The 22,393-nt window shown below is 41.8% G+C and overlaps 1 protein-coding gene across 12 annotated transcripts in view; it reads right to left on the reverse strand.

Moving 5' to 3' along the window:
• The window catches only part of arhgef12b (Rho guanine nucleotide exchange factor (GEF) 12b), a 114,069-nt gene that overhangs the window by 37,449 nt on the left and 54,227 nt on the right, over positions 1-22,393 (reverse strand). For 4 of the 12 annotated variants that reach the window (XM_047018154.1, XM_047018149.1, XM_047018151.1 and 1 more), the window contains exons 1-17: positions 19,658-19,783; positions 19,375-19,469; positions 16,687-16,737; positions 14,980-15,078; positions 14,820-14,869; positions 13,984-14,041; positions 13,643-13,848; positions 12,018-12,137; positions 11,798-11,917; positions 10,526-10,645; positions 10,238-10,321; positions 9,971-10,081; positions 9,228-9,326; positions 8,367-8,409; positions 8,157-8,262; positions 7,809-7,946; positions 6,996-7,028 (exon numbers count right to left, since the gene is read on the reverse strand). In XM_047018154.1, the coding sequence (XP_046874110.1) occupies positions 6,996-7,028; positions 7,809-7,946; positions 8,157-8,262; positions 8,367-8,409; positions 9,228-9,326; positions 9,971-10,081; positions 10,238-10,321; positions 10,526-10,645; positions 11,798-11,917; positions 12,018-12,137; positions 13,643-13,848; positions 13,984-14,041; positions 14,820-14,858 (1,277 nt within the window). In that variant the 5' untranslated portion in view covers positions 14,859-14,869; positions 14,980-15,078; positions 16,687-16,737; positions 19,375-19,469; positions 19,658-19,783. Of the gene's footprint in view, positions 1-6,995; positions 7,029-7,808; positions 7,947-8,156; positions 8,263-8,366; positions 8,410-9,227; positions 9,327-9,970; positions 10,082-10,237; positions 10,322-10,525; positions 10,646-11,797; positions 11,918-12,017; positions 12,138-13,642; positions 13,849-13,983; positions 14,042-14,819; positions 14,870-14,979; positions 15,079-16,686; positions 16,738-19,374; positions 19,470-19,597; positions 19,784-20,624; positions 20,646-21,070; positions 21,391-22,393 lie in introns of those variants that run through there. The other 8 variants (XM_047018159.1, XM_047018156.1, XM_047018155.1 and 5 more) reach the window with 7 other exon arrangements.

Consider the following 22,393-nt stretch of genomic DNA (forward strand, 5'->3'; position numbering starts at 1 on the left):
CCTGTCAGTCACATGTTCCAATACTTTTGCTCACGTGACAAATGGGTGGGTTCGAACAAAAAGGTGATATTTTCTAATTTGTGCATCAGATCCTGATGTAAATACCTGGAAATAAAAGCTGAAACGTTGATCTCTGGTTTCACATTCATCGTTTGATGTCAAGCCCAAATGTTTTCAGTCTACAGCAAAAATAAAGGAATTGGCCTCACTGTTCCAATACTTTTGGAGGGCACTGTATGTCCATATATGGGATTTAATATTTATATTGTACAATACATTGCAACATATTCAACATGAATATATAATATACGTGTTTATATATCCCAAAATATAAGCAATTTTATATCTATAAATACCACCATAATGTATTCAGATTTATATGGGAAAATGTATTGGTAATATATGTAAAGATATAGTGTCACATGTATGTTTAATATATGGTAGAATATATTTGAATTATATGTAAAAAATATAGCTGTAAGCAGCAATGGCGAATTCCTCCTTCAAAATGGCAAAATATTGTAAAATTGAGAAAATAGACAGTTACAACGCGATTACCCAGAAAACTAGAAACTGTTTTGTCAACAAAAAAAATCCTATGTCTGGAGTTGATCCTGGAACCCTTCGTTTACCAGCTGTTATGCCTACTCGGAGATCCGGGCCTCGACGGTGTACCCGTTTGTCCTCGGCTGTAGCCAATTATGTTTATGTATTTAAGAGGTGAGTTTGTGTTTGTCAGTTGTCGGTTATTGTCACGTTTTATGTCCAGAGAGCATTTTAGACTTCTCTTGAGAGCTCTGCAGGATGCAAGCTTTATTTTTGTTGTTCTGACGAATAGGCTACCTAAGTTGAGTGCTGTTTTGTTTTGCCTATGGACATTCCATTAAACTACAACCTCCTGCATCATACACCTCCTGTTTTTTCGTTCGACTCAACTACATGGTGACACCCGCACAACCTCATCCAATTGAGCCATTCCAAGATCTAGACTTTGCAGTGTTCAGTTACGGAATAATAAAATAAGACGTTTCTCCTATGGCAATCATAGTCACATTTGGTCCAAGCTCAAACAGCTCTAATTTAGTCATATTTTCACATATTAAGGTGAAACTTGCAGGGTACTTCAGGGGGAAGTTGCCTTAAAGCCTATTCCTGACGGGGGAATCCAAATTATATGGAAAGATATATATGTAATATATGTACAGATATGTGTTCAATATATCGTGGAACATATTTGAAATATAGGTAAAATTATATGGAAAAATATTTGAAATATATACTGACAATGATCGCTTCCTGCAAACCTTTTTGAATTAGCCATTTCCCCCTAAATAAATGTCAATCTTACAGTATTTATGTTTTTGGGGGCACATTTTCAGTTAGCAGGTGGTACTGTTTGAATCGGGATTCCATTTGAAATACTGCCGTTGACAACTTTCTTAGAATATGTTCTAGATGGCTGAGCGGTTAGGGAATCAGGCTATTAAAGTTTTTTTCAGTCGCTAACAAGCATTTGTCCAAACAGTTGTCACATTTTCAAAACTCTAAACACAATTAGCACAGCATCAGTCTTTTTTGGCCATACAATTCACATATTTCATGTCTTTTTCACACAATATGCAGTCAGTGAACACATTTCCACAATGCTTACATTTTCTTAACAGACAAGCCATACCTCCCAACAAAATGATGGATTGTTTGTGTAGTATTTACGAATGTTAACACACAACATCCCACAATAGCAAAAACAATTCTCCAAACCTTAGATACAGTATAAAAACATCTGCTTCTGCAATGATATTAGTTCAAAAACAACATATCTCAGCTGAAAAAAAAGACAATTGAAAAATGGACACAGAGCTGATTTATGTTGGGTAAAGTGGGCCAACCTGATTCCAGTCTAGCTTAGACTCAGTGGCAGGGGTTATTTCCTTCAATTACCATAGAAGAAGGACTTTGAGGAGTGATGTTTTTGGAAACAGAAAAATACAAACACTGTAATGTTTGGACGAGGAAGAGCAAGGGGCCCAGGGAGATTCGAGCAGGCCCAGTGAGAGATGGAGGGAGAGGTGCAGAAGCAGACAGAAGGAGGTGCAGGTGCAGTGAGAGGAGCAGGGCTGGGGATAAGAGCAGGCCCAAGGAGAGGGCAAGGTAGAGGTGTAAGAATGCGTGGTGGTGGCATTCCAGGGGCTGCAAGAACAGTTGTCAGTGATGAACTTCATACCACTATCATTGACCATGTAATCAACCACGGTCTTTCACTAAGAGAGGCTGGTGAAAGATTGCAACCCAAGTTGAGGTGGAATGTGTTTGAATGTGAACATTATTGTATATGTGGACTTACAGTTCCCAACCAAGAAATGTAGTGTAAAAGGTGGATTGCATGTTTTGCATGCAAATACCTGAAACATAAGTCTATGCAGTTTTTATAATGTCAACAATAGCCAGTATTTTGAAACCTGGTGTACTTTGAATGACCGCATGTACCTTGTGAAGTGAAAACAAGTGTTATTCTTTGACAGAATCATTTCATTTTGAGTCAGATTTCGTAGTCAGTCAGTGTTTTGGTAAAGTCAGTGTGTGCAGAAAAACATGTGTTCTGTCTTGAAATGGAGAGTTAGTATATATTTAACAAAATATGTTTTTGAGAAGAAAATTATCCATTTGGCCAATTGTGTTTTGTAGGTGTCAGTCTGTGTTAAGAGTTTAGAAAAAGTATCCGAAGTATGGGTACGCGCTTCTTAGCGATTGAAAAAAACTGTAATCAGAGGGTTGCCGGTTTGATTCCCGGCAGCGCAGTTTTTGAGACAGTGCGAGCATTTTTTACAAGCACTCGTGCATGTGCGACCTACACATTTTGAGTGCACAATGTCAGCACACAACGATGTAAATGCGACAATTTTCATCATGTTGGCTCTGCATACCATCACAATGGATTTGAAATGAAAAAATCAAGATGTGCTTTGAGTGCAGACTTTCAGCTTTAATTTTAGGGTATTTACATCCAAATCAGGTGAACGGTGTAGGAATTACAACACATTTGATATGTGCCCCCCCCCTTTTTAAGGGACCAAAAGTAATTGGACAATTGGCTGCTCAGCTGTTCCATGGCCAGGTGTATGTTATTCCCTCATAAAGGGAGTTCGTTATTTCATTGACAAGGAGCAGATAAAAGGTCTAGAGTTAATTTCAAGTATGGTATTTGTGTTTGGAATCTGTTGCTGTCAACTCTTAATATGAGGTCCAAAGAGTTGTCACCATCAGTGAAGCAAGCCATCGTTAGGCTGAAAAATCAAAACAAAGCAACCAAAGAGTTTTTAAGGCAAAGAAGTGGAATGTTCTGCAATGGCCAAGTCAATCACCTGAACTAAATCCATTTGAGCATGCATTTCACTTGCTAAAGACAAAACTGAAGGGAAAATGCCCCAAGAACAAGCAGGAACTGAAGACAGTTGCAGTAGAGGCCTGGCAGAGCATCACCAGGGACGAAACCCAGCGTCTGGTGATGTCTATGGGTTCCAGACTTCAGGCTGTCATTGACTGCAAAGGATTTGCAACCAAGTATTAAAAGTGACAATTAGATTTATGATTATGTTAGTTTGTCCAATTATTTTTGGTCCCTTAAAAAGGGGGGGGCCACATTTAAAATGTGTTGTAATTCCTACACCGTTCACCTGATTTGGATGTAAATACCCTGAAATTAAAGCTGAAAGTCGGCACTTAAAGCACATCTTGATTGTTCATTTCAAATCCATTGTGGTGGTATACAGAGCCAAAATGATAAATTGTGTCAATGTCCAAATATTTATGGACCTAACTGTATTTGAACTCAAGCTTATATGGTGCGTCGCTGTATATCAGTTGTAAAAATGACAATAAAAAAACGGCCCCTTCTGCAACCGACGCAGGCACACCCCACAATTTTCCCCAAAATTGTCCCAGGGGCGATTCTATGATCAGACCTTTAGGGGTGCTCAGCCCCCAATCAGAATGTGACATGAATACAGTGCCTTGCAAAAGTGCTAAATGTAAAACCCCTTGCTAATATAAATCCCTAATTTCACTGGATAACAATTAATACATTTATGTATTATTATGCAAAATATTGAATGAAAAAACTAAGGATGTCCCTTTCTTCATGAACTACTAGCATCAAATGATAATAAACAATATATTTAAAATTATATATTATTATTTTTAGGGGTGCTGAGATCAAATTTAGGGGTGCTTGAGCACTCCTAAAAATGACATAAAATTGCCACTGAATTGTACCGTCTCTAGTAACATGAATAAATGCATTGCAGGTCAATATAAGGTGTGCCCCTCAACTTTCTGCTTCTGCTCCAAAAAATTTCAGTCAGGGGCTACTGTGCTCCTAGAAAAAAAAGTTAGTCTGGAGCCCTGTATATTATATATTCATGTTCCATATATTGCAATATATGGAAAACTGCTATCATTGCTGTATTCTGCAACATATTGCAATATATTACATGAATAGATATTATAGTTTATAATATATTAGTAATATATTTATCATCAATATATGATCCCATGTATTTCCATATGTAATATATCGGTCAATGTAATAGAACATATTATATTACAATATATTAAAATGTATTTCAAATCATATATTGGTACATTTACATTTATGCATTTAGCAGATGCTTTTATCCAAAGCGACTTCCAAGAGAGAGCTTTACAAAAGAGCATAGGTCACTGATCATAACAACGAGGTAGTCCCAAACACTGCAAGCAGCCAAAACATGAAGCATACATTGTGAAAAAACTAAACAAGTGCCAAAAGGGAACAACATAAAACAACATGAACCATGCAGGACTGTACCTGTGGAAGAACAATCAATAGTAAATATTTCACAGCGAGTACAAGACTTAACTTCGTTACAACTAACCTACAAGAGCAACCAGTCACTCAATAAGAGTCATTGTGATCCTGGAGGAAACTAACAACAGGTCTAGCCAAGCATTCCTAAGTGCCGTTGTACTCCCGGAACAAGTGCGTCTTGAGCCTTTTCTTGAAGGTGGGGAGACAGTCGGTGTCCCTGATGGAGGTGGGGAGCTGGTTCCACCATTGGGGGGCCAGGCGACCAGGGGGGCCTGGTAAATATATTTTCTTTCCCTAAGGGCAATGTGCTGATAGTATTTGGGCAGGACCTTCTTTATGTTGGCTCTGTTGAAATCACCAACAACAATGAAGGCTGCCTCTGGGTGCATATTTTCCAGACCATTGATAATCCCATACAGTTCATCCAAAGCAGCAGCTTTATCTGCCTGGGGGGGATGTAGACTGCACTCATGACGACCGCAGTGAACTCCCGAGGCAGAAGGGTCTGATTTTTACAGTTAGCAGCTTAAGGACCAGAGAGCAGTGGGATGTTAGTACCGCTACATCCGTGGCCCATAGAAAGTTAACCATAAGACAGACCCCTCCGCCCCTGCATTTGCCTGAATCAGCTGTCCTGCCCAGTTTTGAATCCCAGGGGGATGGGGGGGGGTCTAAACCTTGCCCCTTGCCCAGGGAGCTAAATGTGCTAGGACCGCCACTGGGTACCAAAACCACTGAGAAGAACTGTCATCACCAGCTGCATCACGAACACTGCACTATCCAAGCCCGGAGTGGCCATCGGGAGAATTCCCGGTGGGAATTGCTTTCTCTTTGTTTTTTCACACACCGAATAAAACTATGTGTTAAGTTTGTTAAGTTACTGTGTGATTGATAAGTAAGCTAATAGGCTACAGTAGGTTTTAATTTAAATAAGCCTATGATCAGACTGTGCATTAAAAAGTGCAGTTTTCAGTTTTCGTGCATGCTCTCTTTCTCAAACACAAGTGCGTGTACCAAGGTTGTTGCCATGGAGACAACCCTAAACCATCGTTGTGGAGGGAGTTAGCAAGATTAAGCTGATGCGAAAATAATAAAATGGATGGAAAAAAGAGGCCAGGAGGAACTGAAAAAGCCAGGTAAAAAAAGAAAGATCTTCAAATATGTTTTCTCAAAAGCCCTCAATCTTTCAGGAAAAGAATTGGGTTGTCATTTCCGGCTAATATAATAATGGCTATATTACATAAAGCTTAAAAAAAAAGAATTGCACTGAAATTAATGCAAAAAAAAATCTCACGCGCTCTACGCCTGCCCGCATTCATGTGAAGTTACGATTTCAGCTCACATCAAAACCATAAACTATGTCCTAGGTTCGGGCTAAGCCCCGAATGTTTACAACTTATGACTCTGCCCCTGGTGGGGATGGGCTGGTTTTGGCCATTACACTCCTGGGCTTAAAATGGGTCCCACTCCAGCCCTGGCACTATCTATCCATAATTCCAGAAATATGTGTGTGTCACCGACATCATCGCGGGCACTGTGCCCTATCTAAAATTCCAAGAATCTGTGTGTGTGTGCCACCAATTGTATCACAGGCACTATCATAGAGTTCAAGTAATCTGTGCTTATGTGATTCACTGCCATCTTAATCACTGACTGCATCTCAGGCACTATGCACTAGTTTCTTAAACTCTACAAAATGAAAGGTTTTGTGCAATGGACAGTATAACAGTGTGTATGCGAACACTGTGACTTGGACAGTCTGTAGTTATAGATAGTCTTTAATACCATAACATGTATTAAGAACTCATTCAGCAATCTATTCTATTTTTCTTGCACTAACCGCATAACCACACCTCCTTCTCATTTACTTGCCAGCAACACTCAGCACTGCATGCTTAAAAGACTTCATCGATGACAAACCATTCACTTGAGAAAATTCATGTCAGAAATAAATTAAATGTAATATAATAGAAAATAATTCGAATTGATTATAATAACATTATAACGGCCGAAGACATCATTCAATTCACAATACACAATCCTCCTCTATGAGAAAGTCGAATCAAGAGCCCAAATGTCAGGCAGGCCCACTGAATAAAAGAGACAAATGAGAGAGGAAATGAGAATGTGACACAAATGGCCAACTTACCACTTCTCCTCTTCAGTAGAGGGTGATGTCAGGCTGAGAGAGGAGAAACATAACATAGTTAGCTAATTTACATTCATACACACACATACACACATGCATAGACAGACACACACAAACTACTGATTTTGTTTCATACAGTAAACAAATGAACAAGCATATGTAGAAATCTCTAAGATGTTTGAATGGAGTTTGGATTAAAACGCTCTACACTCAAGCAAACCATGGGTTTAATATATATTTTTTTTTGTTAGGGTAAGTTTTCATTAGCTTCTAGTGGTTAACCTGGAAGTTAGCAAAGCCTCAAACAGGTATTTGCTTTGGTTGTAATGCAAACATACAAATAGCCAAGAGGTGTGTATGGCGGGTAACGTCACCCAACACAGGTAGCCCCAGCAAAAGTACATACCTAAACTGCTTACACCCTCTAACATCAAAAACACACAACAGAGATGTTTCTGAAGAGATGCTCATCAGGAATGTTCACAGGCTGTTTGAAGAATGTAAGTCAGAATGTCAAACCCACGGTATCTTAATCCCTTAAATCTCCTTAAATGAAGAGACCTGGAAAATCACCTAGAAAATAGGCTTCTATGTTTGTATGTGTATTTTTCTGTTTGTGTGTGCAGTGTTTGTTTGTGTGATTCTATCCTATATCTATCTTTGTGTGTGTTGCGTCTGTGAGTTGGGGACATAATCTGTATCTATCTGTGCGCATGTCTGAAATGTGTGTGTACTTTGTGTGTGTGTTTCTGCGATCTGTTCTGCAAGTGTGTGCTTTGTCCTCCGTGAGTGGGTTTATGCATGGCTACTCACAGCACATCCTCAATCTTGGACATTATGTGTTCAGCGCAGGAACGCTCTCTTTCCAGTGCCACACGGTCCCGCACTCTCTCCGTGTCCAGCTTGGCAAGCTCAGTCTCTGCCAGCGTCAGACCCATGCTGCGCTTCTGCCTACACAGACACACACATGCATGCGCACGCACACACAAATGAGTAGAAAAAAGCAAAACAAGAGCATTTGTTGTAGTGAGTTATGATTTATTTGGGTCTTTATTGTCCCAGACAAAAACAATCCAAACAGATTAGTAAAATGCAAATAAATATTGCAAAAAACAATATAGTCGGCATAATGCATGTGGCGTTTCAGGGTGTGTGTGTTACCGGAAGTCCTCCAAGTTTTTCTGGATGTCAGCTAGGAGTGTGTCCTGGAGGACCTGTGTGTACTGTCTGTGTAACTCCTCAGGAATGAGCTCTGGTCTCCGGCGTTCTGAGGGGACACACAGCCTGTTAAACACACACACTGCTGCACATACTCACAACCACAGCGTTCATTGATTTTGTGAAAACGATAGGAACACAATAAGAGCATACCAAGTTCAGAAGCGATAGAGTCAGGCACTGCGACTTTAAGGTTCTGTAAAAGAAAAAAGGAAATATGTAATATCACTGTCGAACAGAAACTGTCAGATTCTGCTGCCCCAACAAATGCAATCCATATCAAACAACCATTGTTGAAAGTAGATTTGAAAGGATACTGAGCATCGTTTTGGTCACTTCTCTATTCCCTTTCGTTGGGAAAAGTCTAGAAAAAGTCCACACTTGACGGATTCATGACATGAAGCTTCCACCAAGACCTGTCTTTCTGACACACACAAACATACGCGCACACAAACACACACTTATCCCTTAAAAAAAAGCCTGCCCCGGCAAAAATCCCATAAATGTTAGCCTGTGACCATCCTCTGGCAAACCCCCAAATAAATGATAATGGTTGTATTAGCATTCATGCTTGCATTTCTCATTACATTTCTATAGATACAAGCAGTTGGACGTCGGTTACTCCAGTTATCTGAGATAACCACCACTGAGACTACTCACATTCAAATCTCTTTTGACAGTCTACAGAAATTAAACATAAGAACATGTTGATGTCAACACTAGTTCTACAGTGTGCCACAGTTACATTCTTAGCAGATAACCTGCCCCTGATAGGCTATGGTTCTTAATTAGGTTAAGTTGAAAGTAAAGGATTTGGCCAATTAGTTAGTTACCAGGGGGGTTGTACCATACAGCATGTTACATTGTGAAACCCTGAATGGAAAATTGGCAAGGGAGAGTGAGGACACTGATTCTCCTGCTAACTTAGATTGTAGACTGTTTAAGATAGAGGCTGTAACAAGGGCATCGGGGCTGTGGAGGTTTGGATTGTGTGTGTGTGTGATGCCAGCTCACCGCTGCTCGGTCCATAAAGAAGGTGTGAAAGTCCATAAAGATCCGTCTGGTCTCTTTGGAATTGGTCTGCTTATATAGGTCGGCATAGAGGTAGCACAGCTAAGAGACCAAGGGACAACAGGCAAAACAACTTACAGAAATCAGCAAAACACTTCACATTTAATTAATTGACTCAGCAACAGAACTAATTAATAAATAATCAACATATGCAAAGTGATTATGTTACGGCCACGGCCTGTTCCCTGTCCCTTTTACACCCCCTGCTGGTTCTCCTGTATCATCCTGCCTAGACCCTACACACCTGCCGCCCATTACCTCATCATCCTGCATACTTCAACCCGCTTTCCAACCACTCCTTGTCAAAACGTTGTCACAGCTATTGTGGAAGTATGCGCTTTTGACCCTCAAGCATTGAGGATTCAAGCATCAAGCATTCACTTGCCTTCTGTAAACCTGTTTTCTTTGTGCAGGATCGTCATCCGAGAACCCAGTCCCTGTCTACCTGCCGACCCGCTGATTCACCGAACAAGACCACAACTCAGGAATACACCCAATAAATCACCTAAATCGTATCTGTACTGCATTTGGGTCCACTCTGTACTACACCATAACAGATTAATAGAATATGTATGACCCCACTTTAGGAGAGAAATACATAATTATACGTAAAAGTCATACGTTGAGGTATGTGTGGGATCCGACACTGTTGATAAAATGGACTGTGTGTGTGTGTATGTTCTCACCAGAGGTGCCGGATCAAACTGTGAGACCACGTGATGTAGGAAGGCAGCCAGGTGAGCAGGTCTAGACTTTAGCAGCTCCATGCTCTGGAAACAGCTACACTGACCATTAATCTGACAGAGGGAGAGAGAGAGGGACAAATAGAGAGGAAGGAAAAAGAAATAAGGGGAAATAGATAAATAGGAGAGGAAAAGGGGATGAGAGAAGGAACAAAAACAGACTGAAGCGGCTAAAGCCATAAAACAATTTTTTCTGTTATCTACTCTTACCTGTTCCTGTTCAGTATCAAAGTAGTCATCCTCTGCTCCGATGATCTGAGGGTTTAGTCGGGAGGAGGGGCTGCCCACAACGGACTAGGAGACCAGAACCACAGTGCATTAGTTTGACAAGGACTGGATACACTGCCACACATACATGCCATCAAAACAAATTCACAGCTTTTTGGTCTGGGAGTAGGTTTTTGATTATATTTTATGCAATAGTGTGTTTGACAGTGTATGTACACACAATACAGAGAGGTGTGTGTGTTTGTGCATGTATGAATATGCGTGTCTCACCAGATCGGGTGTGTCCTCGGTGTCGGGCGAGTGGCAGTTGATGCTGTCTCTGGGGGTCTTTGGGCTGTGGCAGGGGGTCTCTCTTTGGCACAAACTCTCGGGGAAAGGACTTGGAGTCACCTGACAGAGACAAAACACCAGAACAATAGACCATTTCAAATCCCTCTGAACGACCCTTAGTCGAGCTGGCCAGGCATAACTATCGCCAAAAAATAAACCAAAACGTAGCCAACAGTTTACCCACACTTCTTTTATTTATTAAGAAATTAGATCACTGTTGGCCTTCCAAATTGTGCTACAGTGGAAGCAATGTATTTCACACACACAGAAATAGCAATTGATTATTTAGCTTCACATTTACATTTATTGCATTGCATTGCATTTAGCAGATGCTTTTATCCAAAGCGACGTCCAAGAGAGAGCTTTACAAAAGAGCACAGGTCACTGATCATAACAACGAGGTAGTCCCAAAAATTGCAAGCAGCCATACATTGTGAAAAACTAAACAAGTGCCAAAGGGAAGACCCATAAGAGTATGCAGTTATACAAGTTACAAATTAAACAACATGAACCTCAAAAAGTGCAAGACTGTACCTGTAGAAGAACAATCAACAGTAAAATATTTCACAGCGAGTACAAGAGTTAACTTCGTTATAACTAACCTACAAGAGCAACAAGTCTCTCAATTAGAGGCATTGTGATCCTGGAGGAAACTAACATCAGGTCCAGCCAAGCATTCCTAAGTGCCGTTGTACTCCCGGAACAAGTGTGTCTTGAAGTGCCTTTTCTTGAAAGTGGGGAGACAGTCAGTGTCCCTGATGGAGGTGGGGAGCTGGTTCCACCATTGGGGGGCCAGGCAGGAGAAGAGCTTGAAGCTTCACAATCTGAATGGCTACCATATTGTCAAAAATGCCTCGGATACAAGCACATTCTATTGAAAATTCACCAATTCATGGTACCTATCAACACCAACATATTTTGTAATTGTTAAATATAAATCAGGAAACGCATACTGCTCATTTAACCTTTTACAGAAATGTGTAGACCTGCAATTTAAAGAGTTTAAATTCTCAAAAGCAATTTGAAGACAACAAATAAAAAATTATTTTTGCGACATTCATAAACAGCTATCAGGGGAGCGAAAAGGATAAGGAACAGTGTGAAATACCCCAAAAACCCAGTCAATCACCCCTTTAACAGATAAACACTATTTGGAACGATAGTGCCAGTAGGAAAAGCAGGTTTCATGAGTGAGTGTGTGTTGGTACATACAGTGTTGTTGTTGTTAGTCCAGGGCCAGTCACTGCTGCCCTCTCTCCGCGAGGAGGGGGTCTGGTCACCATCAGTCCACTCCTCCTCTACCTCACCATCCCTAGGCGACAGGGGGCCGTCCTGACAGTGGACAATCACACGCACGCACGCACTCACACTCAATATATATTTGTGAAAACTGTGATTTTTGATGATTCTCTGTATTTGTGTTTGTTCTCACCTGAGGTGTCCCTGTGGCCTTACTGAGCTGGCCCTGTAGCAGTGGAATGTGCTGCTTGGCCTCCTGGATCTCCTTCAGTAGTTTGGGTGTGGGGTTCTTGCTATACTCCTCCTGCATTGCCTGCAGAGCGACGACAAACAGTCAACGCATGTCAGAACGGTGGCTGGGGGAGATACTGCAAGGCTCTTTGTCCTAAGTCTGTCTGGAGTGTTGGTGGACATGTACAGCACAGAGGAGTTGATGGTGTGGGTGTGTGTGTGTGTGGGAAAAGGAAGTGCTTCACTTTCACATGGTCTCAGTTCTCTAGGCCTTGGCATAAGGGAACTGAGAGTAATAGTGCTAGAAGAGATAATCACCTCTATAATACTGTTGTGGTTAAAGCAGATGACCCCTGCTGTCTACTTGGTTGCCATGGAATAGTATTGTGTTTGTTAATAGTGTAAATAGAAAGAGAGGGGGAACAAAACAGAGAGAGAGAGGTGGAAGGAAAACAGAAAGAGAGGAAATACAGAAAGGGAAAAATAGAGGCACAGACAAGAGAGGAACAAAAAGGAATGTCTCTCTCTCATCCAACTTGTCTGCCTGTGTCTGTGTCTGTCTGTGTCTGAGTTGGGATCAAATCACCTGTGCCAAAAGACCCTTATGCGAGTTACATGGAGTGTGTGTGTGGTTCTCTTCTCGTGTGTATGAGTGTAATTGTGTCTGTGTGTCTGTCTGTGTCTGTCTGTGTCTGTCTGTGTCTGTCTGTGTCTGTCTGTGTCTGTCTGTCTATCTGTGTGTCTGAGTTGGAATCAAATCACCTGTGCCAAAAGACCCTAATGCGAGTTTCATGGACTGCGTGTGTGGTTCTTTTCTCGTGTGTATGAGTGTAATTAGTACTCAATGGTTGTGAGCAAAGCAAAAAGGTTTCTCTCTCTTTCTGTCTCTCTTCACTCCCAAACCTTGCCTGGTACTCTTTAGTCATCATTTTATGAAGGATGTCCACTTTTTGGTTGTGCACAGCACTGTTCTCTTCCTGCGGGGCGGGGAGGGGGGGGGGGGGGCAAATTAATGAAGGGTCAGAAATAAGGCATGAGAGACAGAGAAGGACAAAGATGTTGTATAGAGGAGGGCTGGCTTGGGAAGACAACCCAGAATTACTGGTTAACTTGTTTAACTGGTCAACCACAGGGGAAATGATGGATGAATGAAACAAAAAACAGGGAAGTATTTAAAGCGATAAATAAATAAAATGATGCGGTGGAAAGGGATGTGTAAAAGGAGGGAGCATGACAGAAAGAATGTCCTCAAATTAAATAAGAAGAGTAAAGGAATTTAGGGAGTACTAAGAGTACTAAGTTTATCTAAGAGTAATCATACATGGGGTGAGGAAACATTGTATTTCCAAATTCTGTATGAACAACAAAGTAGGAGTGAAGAAGGATAAGAGAGAATGAATAAATAAGAGACATCCAGAATAATTATGAAAAGTAGAAGGACCCTCATAAACAACATAACCCTAACCATACTTTCTCACTCGACACACACTCCCTATCTCAACCACACCCACGCAACTCTACCAAACATCTACATGCATACACATGCAACAACCCCCCGCCCCCCCAACAACATACACGTGGACGTACCCAAAGAGGCAGCGGGGGTGTGATATGGTCCTGGGTGCTGGTGGTGGAGGAGGGGGAGAGACCACGCGACTCCCCCGACGTGGGTCCTGGGGAGTGGGGGGAAGAAAGGGAGGGGGACAAGCCTGGGTCTCCCTCCCCTTCCCCCAGGGGGATTTGGACAAGGCCTGGGGGTCGCCCCAGCACCGTCAAGGCAACATAGGAGCCCGCTGCAGAGGACAGGGTTAGTTTGGGGTACATGTTATTGTCATGAAGCCTGCCTCCGTCATATGTCATGCTGTGTCATGTACATAGCTGATTTATCATAGTTTAATGCAACATTCATAGAAAGTAAGATGACTTACATTTGATAAGCTTGACAACTTCTACATGGTTTGAATGTGTTACTAAGGTGCCGTTAACCTAAGAAAAAAACATGATTGCAGCATTACATAAAAATAAAAAAAATATCCCAAACATTTTATAAGCAGTTTTCCTTTGACATCCTCAAGTGATTCATTTTCAACCACTAAATAAATAAATACTAGTCAAACTTTGTGTGGGGATTTTACATTGCAGTTCCCCCTTCAGCCAGCAGATGTCAGAGTGGTAATTCTGCAGAGGGCATTACACATGACCCATGATCTACTGCAAAAGCCTGCAGGGGTCCAGCCAACACTTGAAGAAGTAGGGGACTCTGTTTGACTACTCTAGGGGAGTCAGATGGCTGAGCGGTGAGGGAGTCGGGCTAATAATCAGAAGGTTGCCGGATCGATTCCCCGCCGTGCCAAATGACGTTGTGTCCTTGGGCAAGGCACTTCACCCTACTTGCCTCGGGGGGATTGTCCCTGTACTTACTGTAAGTCGCTCTGGATAAGAGCGTCTGCTAAATGACTAAATGTAAATGTAAATGTACTCTGTGAATGCGTCCTTCCTGTGTGGTAGTCTCTTATCTAACGCAGCCGGATGGACGGAAGTGTGTGGCCCCTGTAAGAAATCTAACAGCTGTTAGAAATCTGAGTCAGGGTCAGATCGATGGTTTAGCAAAAGGAAAGAAGGTGGAAAGGAAACATTTGAAGAGTACATAATTGCAGTTTAAGAGTGGGATGCAGGTTACCATGAAGGTAAAAATAGTGGGAGATGTTTCACAGGAAAGGAATTTAAACTGGGCCTATGGGCACAAAAGAGAACAGGGGTTCACCTTGATGATCCTATCACCAGTCTGGACACCAGCTCGCATGGCAGCGCCATCTACAGCACAGGAGCAGAAGAGACGAGGGAACATATTGTGAATCTGAATGCAGGCGTTCCAACTCAAGGTCCGATTTGCGTATTTGAAATACATTATTTGATCCACTTACCCTCCTTGACCAGTTGCACAAACACAGGGTTGTCTCCGCTCACCGTCAGCCCAAAGCCATTCTCGTCTTTCTGGATGATCACACAACGCTGGACAAGCCCTGCAAAAAGGCAGACAGGCAGACAGACAGACAGACACAGAAACATAGTTTATGTTACTAAGAGAAATGGTGTACTGATCCCAGGCAGAAAGAAAGATTGTGTGGGTGATGGAAAACTGTGTGTGGTGTGTGTATATGTGTGTGTGTGCGTGTGTATGCGTGTGTGTATTTGATTGTGAGATTAACACACACTGGATGTTGGGTCAAACTAGTATAGACAAGTTCCTCCACAGCAAAGCAGACATATTACCCTCTATGAAACCAGATCATACAAATATTGATAAAGCTGATTGGGCTTCTGTTCACAGAGGAACATCTAACAGATGGCATCTGAAGAGGGCAAAGCGCTAAAGTTGCAAAGCTGAGTTAAAGTTACTGTACTCACTAAACTGTACTCACTACTTTCTCTGACCAAAATGTATACTTTTTAACCTCCACTGATATTGTACATAACAATATAGGCCCATTTTATGTAAATTGTCCTTGAGTGTTTTGAAAGGCGTCCCACATATAAAATGTATTATTATTACATTACATGCCTTCTGCCTCAATTCATAAAATAAGCCTCTCTTCCTTTGACCACCTCTATTTCTAAACGACTGTCTCATTATAGTTTCCATATATCTTTCCCATAGATATACAGTAATGCCGTAAGCTCTTAATGGGTTGGGTAAAGCTGAATGACCCTGAAGGAACCTGGTTTGACTCATAGATAAGCACCGGCTGTTTGGTGAACAGTGATATCAGCACACGTGCAGGGACACCTCCAGTGGTGTTTGTTTGAGCACCGATTGTGAGTGTTTGAGTTACAAATAGAGGCTGAACCCGTCACAGCAGGTTACGCAAAAGTCAGTCCGTCTAACGAAAGGTGATTAAAACAACGTTGATGCTTTGGTTTCCACCAAATTAAATAGAACTTTCAGCATGTAAGTGTTTGAGGGTGTATTTGCAGTCCCGGTATCTTGAGTAACAACTCATAGTTGCAGTGAACAGCTTGAACAGCTAATCATCACTATTAATCTTGACGACCATTCATATAAACACGCAGCACAAGAAAATTCATGTAGTAAGATCTCAAGATATACTCAGGGATTTAAGGAATATCTGGTTAGTAGGTTAGTGAACAGGATAGGAGACATCAGAAGAGAGGGGGTTACTAGGGAAAATTACCACACAACACAACCATACTAGGAGTGTATGTAAATATCCTGCAGTAGCCTTCTCTCCTTGTCACCTTTCCTTTAACTGCACTGGTTTGAAGAGATAAAAATAATGTACGGTTCAGTTTCTTCAGGTTACATTGATTACATCCCAGAAGGTCTTCACTTGAATCAGATGGATTAATGATCTGGGACATCAGACAAAGGGAGTTTCTTCTTGACAATGAATCAATCAATGTGTCAACTCAATAATTTGAAAGAAAGCATGCTATACTGTACATCTTTGACCAGGAAGAATATCTTTGAATATGTTTGTATTTTTGGAACGGGAGGTGATTATATTTAATCTTATCTATCCAGGTCTTTTCAAAACAGTGCAGATGAAGTAAAGGAAATGAGGGAACAAAGCAAGGTAGGTCCTTTTGTGACAACTTCAGGACCGTCTTACCACAGGGCTCTGGGCTTCCCTCTGCTACCACAGTCTTCTGCACAGGCAGTTCTATCAACAACACCGCACAGTCACAGTGGGAATGCATACCCGGACACACACACATACCCAGACACACATAGAAAACAGCAAAACAGAAATGGGAGAAAAAAACACAATTGAAACATTTAAGAAAGCCAGAAAAAGATAAGTGTGTATTGTAAGTGAATGATGTGGCAAAGTGTGAGTAGGACAGTTACTGCCTGCATACAACATCACCATTGCATAATATTTTGATGATATGGTAGCATGTAGGCTATTCATTATATTGATGGGCAACTGTGAGTTGATAGATTGGATTAATATAATCTGTGTGAAAATAAATAGAATGTTCTTTCGCATTAAGACATTTATGAAAGCAAGAGTATTCATGTTTAAAGTCTTGCATTATATCTGAAGAAGACGGATCTAGAGGAAGGTGTGATAACAAATAAAGATTCAAACTATGCTGTTCATAATGGACATTTAGCACGATCAACTATTTTGTATATTGTATATTGTTTTAGGCGGCAGCCAGTCTCTTTGGTCGCGTCATGTCACAAAGTTCATAATTTGACAGTTCGGTCAATTCTACATCAAAAGTTTTACACCCAAAAAAGTCAAGCAGGGCATCATTCAAGAGATATGGGAATTCTGTTTTTAGCCAGCTGGTTTGATAATTTTTGTGATTTGTGTAAAACTGGCAATCTGAGTGAGACTGCGCCTCACGGTGTTATACTGTGTTGACGTTAGCCTCAGAGTCAGACACGGGTCGCTCACTGGCACAATGTTGTATTTCACTTAATTTTACACCAAAAACGTCAGGGAGGACTGCCTTTTGTAGTTACGAGCCTGCTGAAGATAGCCAGCATCTCTGATTTTTTTAACCAAGCCTGTTTCATTCGTCATTTGCCTGAGAAAGCAACCTCCGTTAGCCAGGCTTATTTTGCCCGATCACTTGGTCAGGCTATTTAAAGGTATCGGGGTCAAGTGACTTTTGTACATGGACAAATGAAACGTAAATTTAATTTTCCAAAAGACTAGTGCCTCAAAAAGTTCATGTCAAGCCCTGCAATCCAGTGGCCAGAGATATATGATGACCTGATCGACACTCCAAGTGTATTATACCCGGGAAAAGTTTGTCTTTTGCAACCGACATGCGCAGTTGAGCCTGCTTGACAGTCGTGTGACGTAGGGTGAAAATTGGTCTTTATGCAAGATAAGAGGGTGTTTCATCTTCAGACCAGAAATGGCAGTACAGGTAAGCTTGCGTGTTTGTGTTCAACTACATTTTACATTTTTTTTTTTACATTTACATTTATTCATTTAGCAGACGCTTTTATCCAAAGCGACTTCCAAGAGAGAGCTTTACAAAGTGCATAGGTCACTGATAATAACAACAAGATAGCCCCAAAGCATTGCAGGTAGCCAAAAACAAGAAGTACACATTGTGAACAACCAAAAATAAGTGCTAAAGGGAAGAAACCATAAGAGCATGTAGTTAAGCAAATGACAATACACAACATGAATCTCTAAGTGCAAGTGTACCTGTAGGAAAGCAATAAAAATAGGATTAAATATAATACAACAGTTTAAATCAGCTACCACTAACCAACAAGAGCAACAGTCTAAGCAAGAGTCATTGTGATCCTTGAGGAAACTAGCGTTGGGTTCAACAAACCATTCCTAAGTACCGTTGTACTCCCGGAACAAGTGCGTCTTGAGCCTTCTCTTGAAGGTGTAGAGACGGTGGGGAGAGGTGGGGAGGTGATTCCACCACTGGGGGGGCAGGCAGGAGAAGAGCTTGTGTTGGGACCGGGCGGTCTTGAGCGGTGGGACCACCAGGCGGTTGTCTGAAGAGGACCGTAGGTGGCGGGTGGGGGTGTAAGGCTGCAGGAGAGACTTGATGTAGTCGGGTGCAGTCCCGTTCACTGCTCGGAAGGTCAGTACCAGGGTCTTGAATCTGATGCGGGCCGTTATGTATAGCCAGTATTGTACATGCTCTTATGGTTCTTCCCTTTGGGACTTATTTAGTTTTCACAATGTATGCTTCATGTTTTGGCAACCCGCAATGTTTGGGGTTATCTCGTTGTTATGATCAGTGACCTATGCACTTTTGTAAAGCTCTCTTTTGGAAGTCGCTTTGGATAAAACCGTCTGCTAAAAGCATAAATGTAATGTAATGTGTGTGTGTGGGCACATCTACTTTCTCCGGTCTCTATAGTTCTCTGCAGGTCTCTGTAGTACAACAAAGTCGAGCATCAGCCTGCATGTGAATGTTTGTGTGTCTTTCAGTTGGGAAGCCATGTTACTTCTATTTGACCCTCTCCCCAGACTACACTGGACCGAACTCCCCAGGGCAGACTGTTAGCTCATGTTGCCGCAGCACTTTCTCCCATTGCTGCATAATTTATGTTCAATTAACTTAAGGGATTGAGGAATGTTGAGTTGTGAGGAGAGTAGGTTCAATGTTGTGAGCTGGGGTAGTATCAGGGATAAGGATAACCAATGCCTTGGCTTTATCTAAGCACGTTGAAACAGAATGCATTTGTTTAATTCACCGCAACAATGGGCATAATTCCCCTGATATCGCATTGATATGCCAACCGTGAAGGAACAGTGTCTGTGTGTGTCTGTGTGTGTATATGCGCACATGAAAGAAGCACTCACCTGTGGGGTCAAACTCATGTGCAGACTGGACAGCGGCCTTGTCACTCTTGGGTTTCTTGTCGGGGGGATGGTCCTTGCTGAGAATGCTAGCGGTCCTGAATGCGAATGGACCGGTCAGACAACAAAACACCAGACATTCACACAAATATAACCCATAAATGACTTGAAATTCTTCCCCTCCCAAAAGGGTTATAAAAAAAAAACAACATATGACTTGACACACCTTTCTCCTTTGGACATATCAAGGTGTTAATGTAGCCAGTGTGTATCGGTTTAAACTCACTCCTCAAGTATGTAAACAGGCCAGCCGCGCCAACGAATAGATAGCTTTTCGTTGGCGTAGCTGTTAGTGGCCGCGCGTGGCAAGTCAGTCGATCCCAGTGAGGGGCGAACATCAGCCCGTATACCTCTGACGGAACAAGACCACGTCTGTTACATGTGCAAGTGTAAATGTCTGCCCACGCTCTAGTTCTCTCTCAGGATCATGTCCTGAGATGTTATCCCAAGTGGAAAAAGAGTATCCTTAAATCTACTTTAAATGTATGAAAAGAAAGATGAATCTTTTTCTACAACATTGGAAGTGTACTTAACTTAAGTGTACTTGTTTTACTTGGGCTCACACACAAAGAAGTTAAAACGTGTGTCACGTTTATGTTTTACGACTTGTTGGATTGCATCTCTCTGTCTTGTCTCACTAATGTGATAATCGAATTTGAGTTCAATATTATATTTCACATTTGATAAATTCTGAATTTCTCTCCGACATGCTTGAAGATGTCTAGACACGAGTATCTGCTAGCTCTCATCCCGTACCTAACTGAGTCAAATCCCTGGTGCTATGGGGAAAAAATGCTTCACCCTCCAAATGAAAGTGCAGTGTGAGTCATCTTGATGCTTTTGAAGAGGGAGTCTCACAGAGTGGGGGGTTCCTAATAGCCCTACAGAAGGCCAAACCCACCAAAATACAGGTGTCTGACTCAATGTGTACATCCTACTTCACGTTACATGTTTTGGCCATCAAAGGGAGTCAGGTGGCTGACCAGTTAGGGAATCGGGCTAGTAATCAGAAGGTTACCGGATCGATTCCCGTCCAAGCCAAATTGAGTTGTGTCCTTGGGCAAGGCACTTCACCCTACTTGCCACGGGGGAATGTCCCTGTACTTACTGTAAGTTGCTCTGGATAAGAGCGTCTGCTAAATGACTAAATGTAAATGTAAAGGAAAAGTGTAAGCAAAGAAAGTTCAACTCACCTAGTTGCTTTTTTGGGAAACCTGCAAAAGCAAAGGACAAATAGTTAAGTAAAAAATGTTTTATACATGAAAGATTTATTTCTACACTTTTCTACATTTCTACACTTTGAAGTCATGCATTCACCTGTAAGACTGAGCATGGACCAGAAGACATTTCACACACACACACACATACACAGGCACACACACACACACACGCACGCACACTCCACAGATGCAATAGAACTGTCATTGACAGACTGTCTGTCTGTGCCATATCATACTTCTGTTTCGGGTGGTTCTTCAATGTAATGTCACCTGCTATACTTAAATGGCAGCTTAACAGCCCTATCACAGAACATCTGTCCTCATCTGCTTAGACAACACAACAACACAAACATTGGGTTACAGCCTTTTAACAGGAAAAGGGGACTGGGCCCAAAAAAACAAGGTGACACCAGACCCACCTTGAAACCATGTCATACAAAAAATAAGGTGCGTGTGTGAAGCTAACATAAACCTCATGTCCTCATGGTCATGGCATGCAGTTCCACAGGTTTCAGTCTCTCGAAATGATGCAAGCGAGAACCTCACAGATTAATACACAATAGGTTCCCCACGTTTAGATTGCACAAACCCCTCTCCTCAGTCACTCTATAACCCCCCTGTCGCCACACACACACACTCCTACTCTCCTTCTTCCGCGGGTGTTTTTAGTTTTTGTTGCTGTTCCTTCCCCTAGACAATGGGTGCCCTGCACTTTGAACAATGGCGATCACGTCAAAGCCAACTTACTACACTGCAGCATTGTGGGAGAGATTCCCGGAAACAGAGAGGGCTTCTGGCAGGGCTCCCATTTCCTGAATGGGGGGGGGGGGGGGGGTGTATCTTTCAGTGAAGGCAGGGGGCAGGATTTTGAGAAATATCAAGCTAGTTCCCAGAGTTTTAGCCAAACCTCCCATTTACAGTCTTCTCACAGGCCAGAAAAAACAGCAGTGTCGAGTCAAAACATATAACAAGCTAGGGGGACGGAAGACAGCCCAAGAAACAGACAACCCCCCATATTGACCTATAACACAATATACCTCAGCAATGCCAATTCCTGATTATAGTTTGCATCTCTGTAGTACAAAGCCATCACATGTTGCCAGACAAAGCTAATTTCATTCCCTCAGACTAAACAAACCCAGTCATATTGAAACAGGAAAGGGAAACAGACAATTCCCTAGCTACAATACACCATATCACTCAAAGAAATAAGGGACACGTAATGGTTGTCCTTATCTTGTTTCTCCTCAGATGGGCTATGTAGTAGAGATTAGGATGGTGGCAGTCAGGGATGGATTTTGCTGATATTCAGACTATGTCCGTTTGTGTGTGTGGGTAGGGGTGAGACGATATGCAACTTTGTTGTTTCGCGATTTTATTGTTGTGAATTTCCATTATCGGGTTAATCGCGAAAATCCTCATGAGTGACTTGAAAAAGTTGAGTAGTTCACTAACTGGGGAGTTTGTAACAACCAAATACATTCTGGTTCAACAATGATTGTTGGAAATTCATAATTAAATGTGATTGGTGAGTCATACGAAAATGAGGAACTGCCTACCAGAGTGGTAGACGAGAGTGAGTTACAGATCAAGATACAGAAGTCATGTTCAAGACAAAGAAATAAAAAGAAAATTGTGAGTGTTAACTACCCCTGCCGTGTGTTTCTATAAATGTTAACAGTAACGTACAGTCCTATTGATTTATTTAAATCAAAAATCTAATTTGTATAGCCCTTTTTACA

The sequence above is a fragment of the Hypomesus transpacificus genome, unplaced genomic scaffold (assembly GCF_021917145.1).
Source record: "Hypomesus transpacificus isolate Combined female unplaced genomic scaffold, fHypTra1 scaffold_94, whole genome shotgun sequence".
Taxonomy (NCBI): Eukaryota; Metazoa; Chordata; class Actinopteri; order Osmeriformes; family Osmeridae; genus Hypomesus; species Hypomesus transpacificus.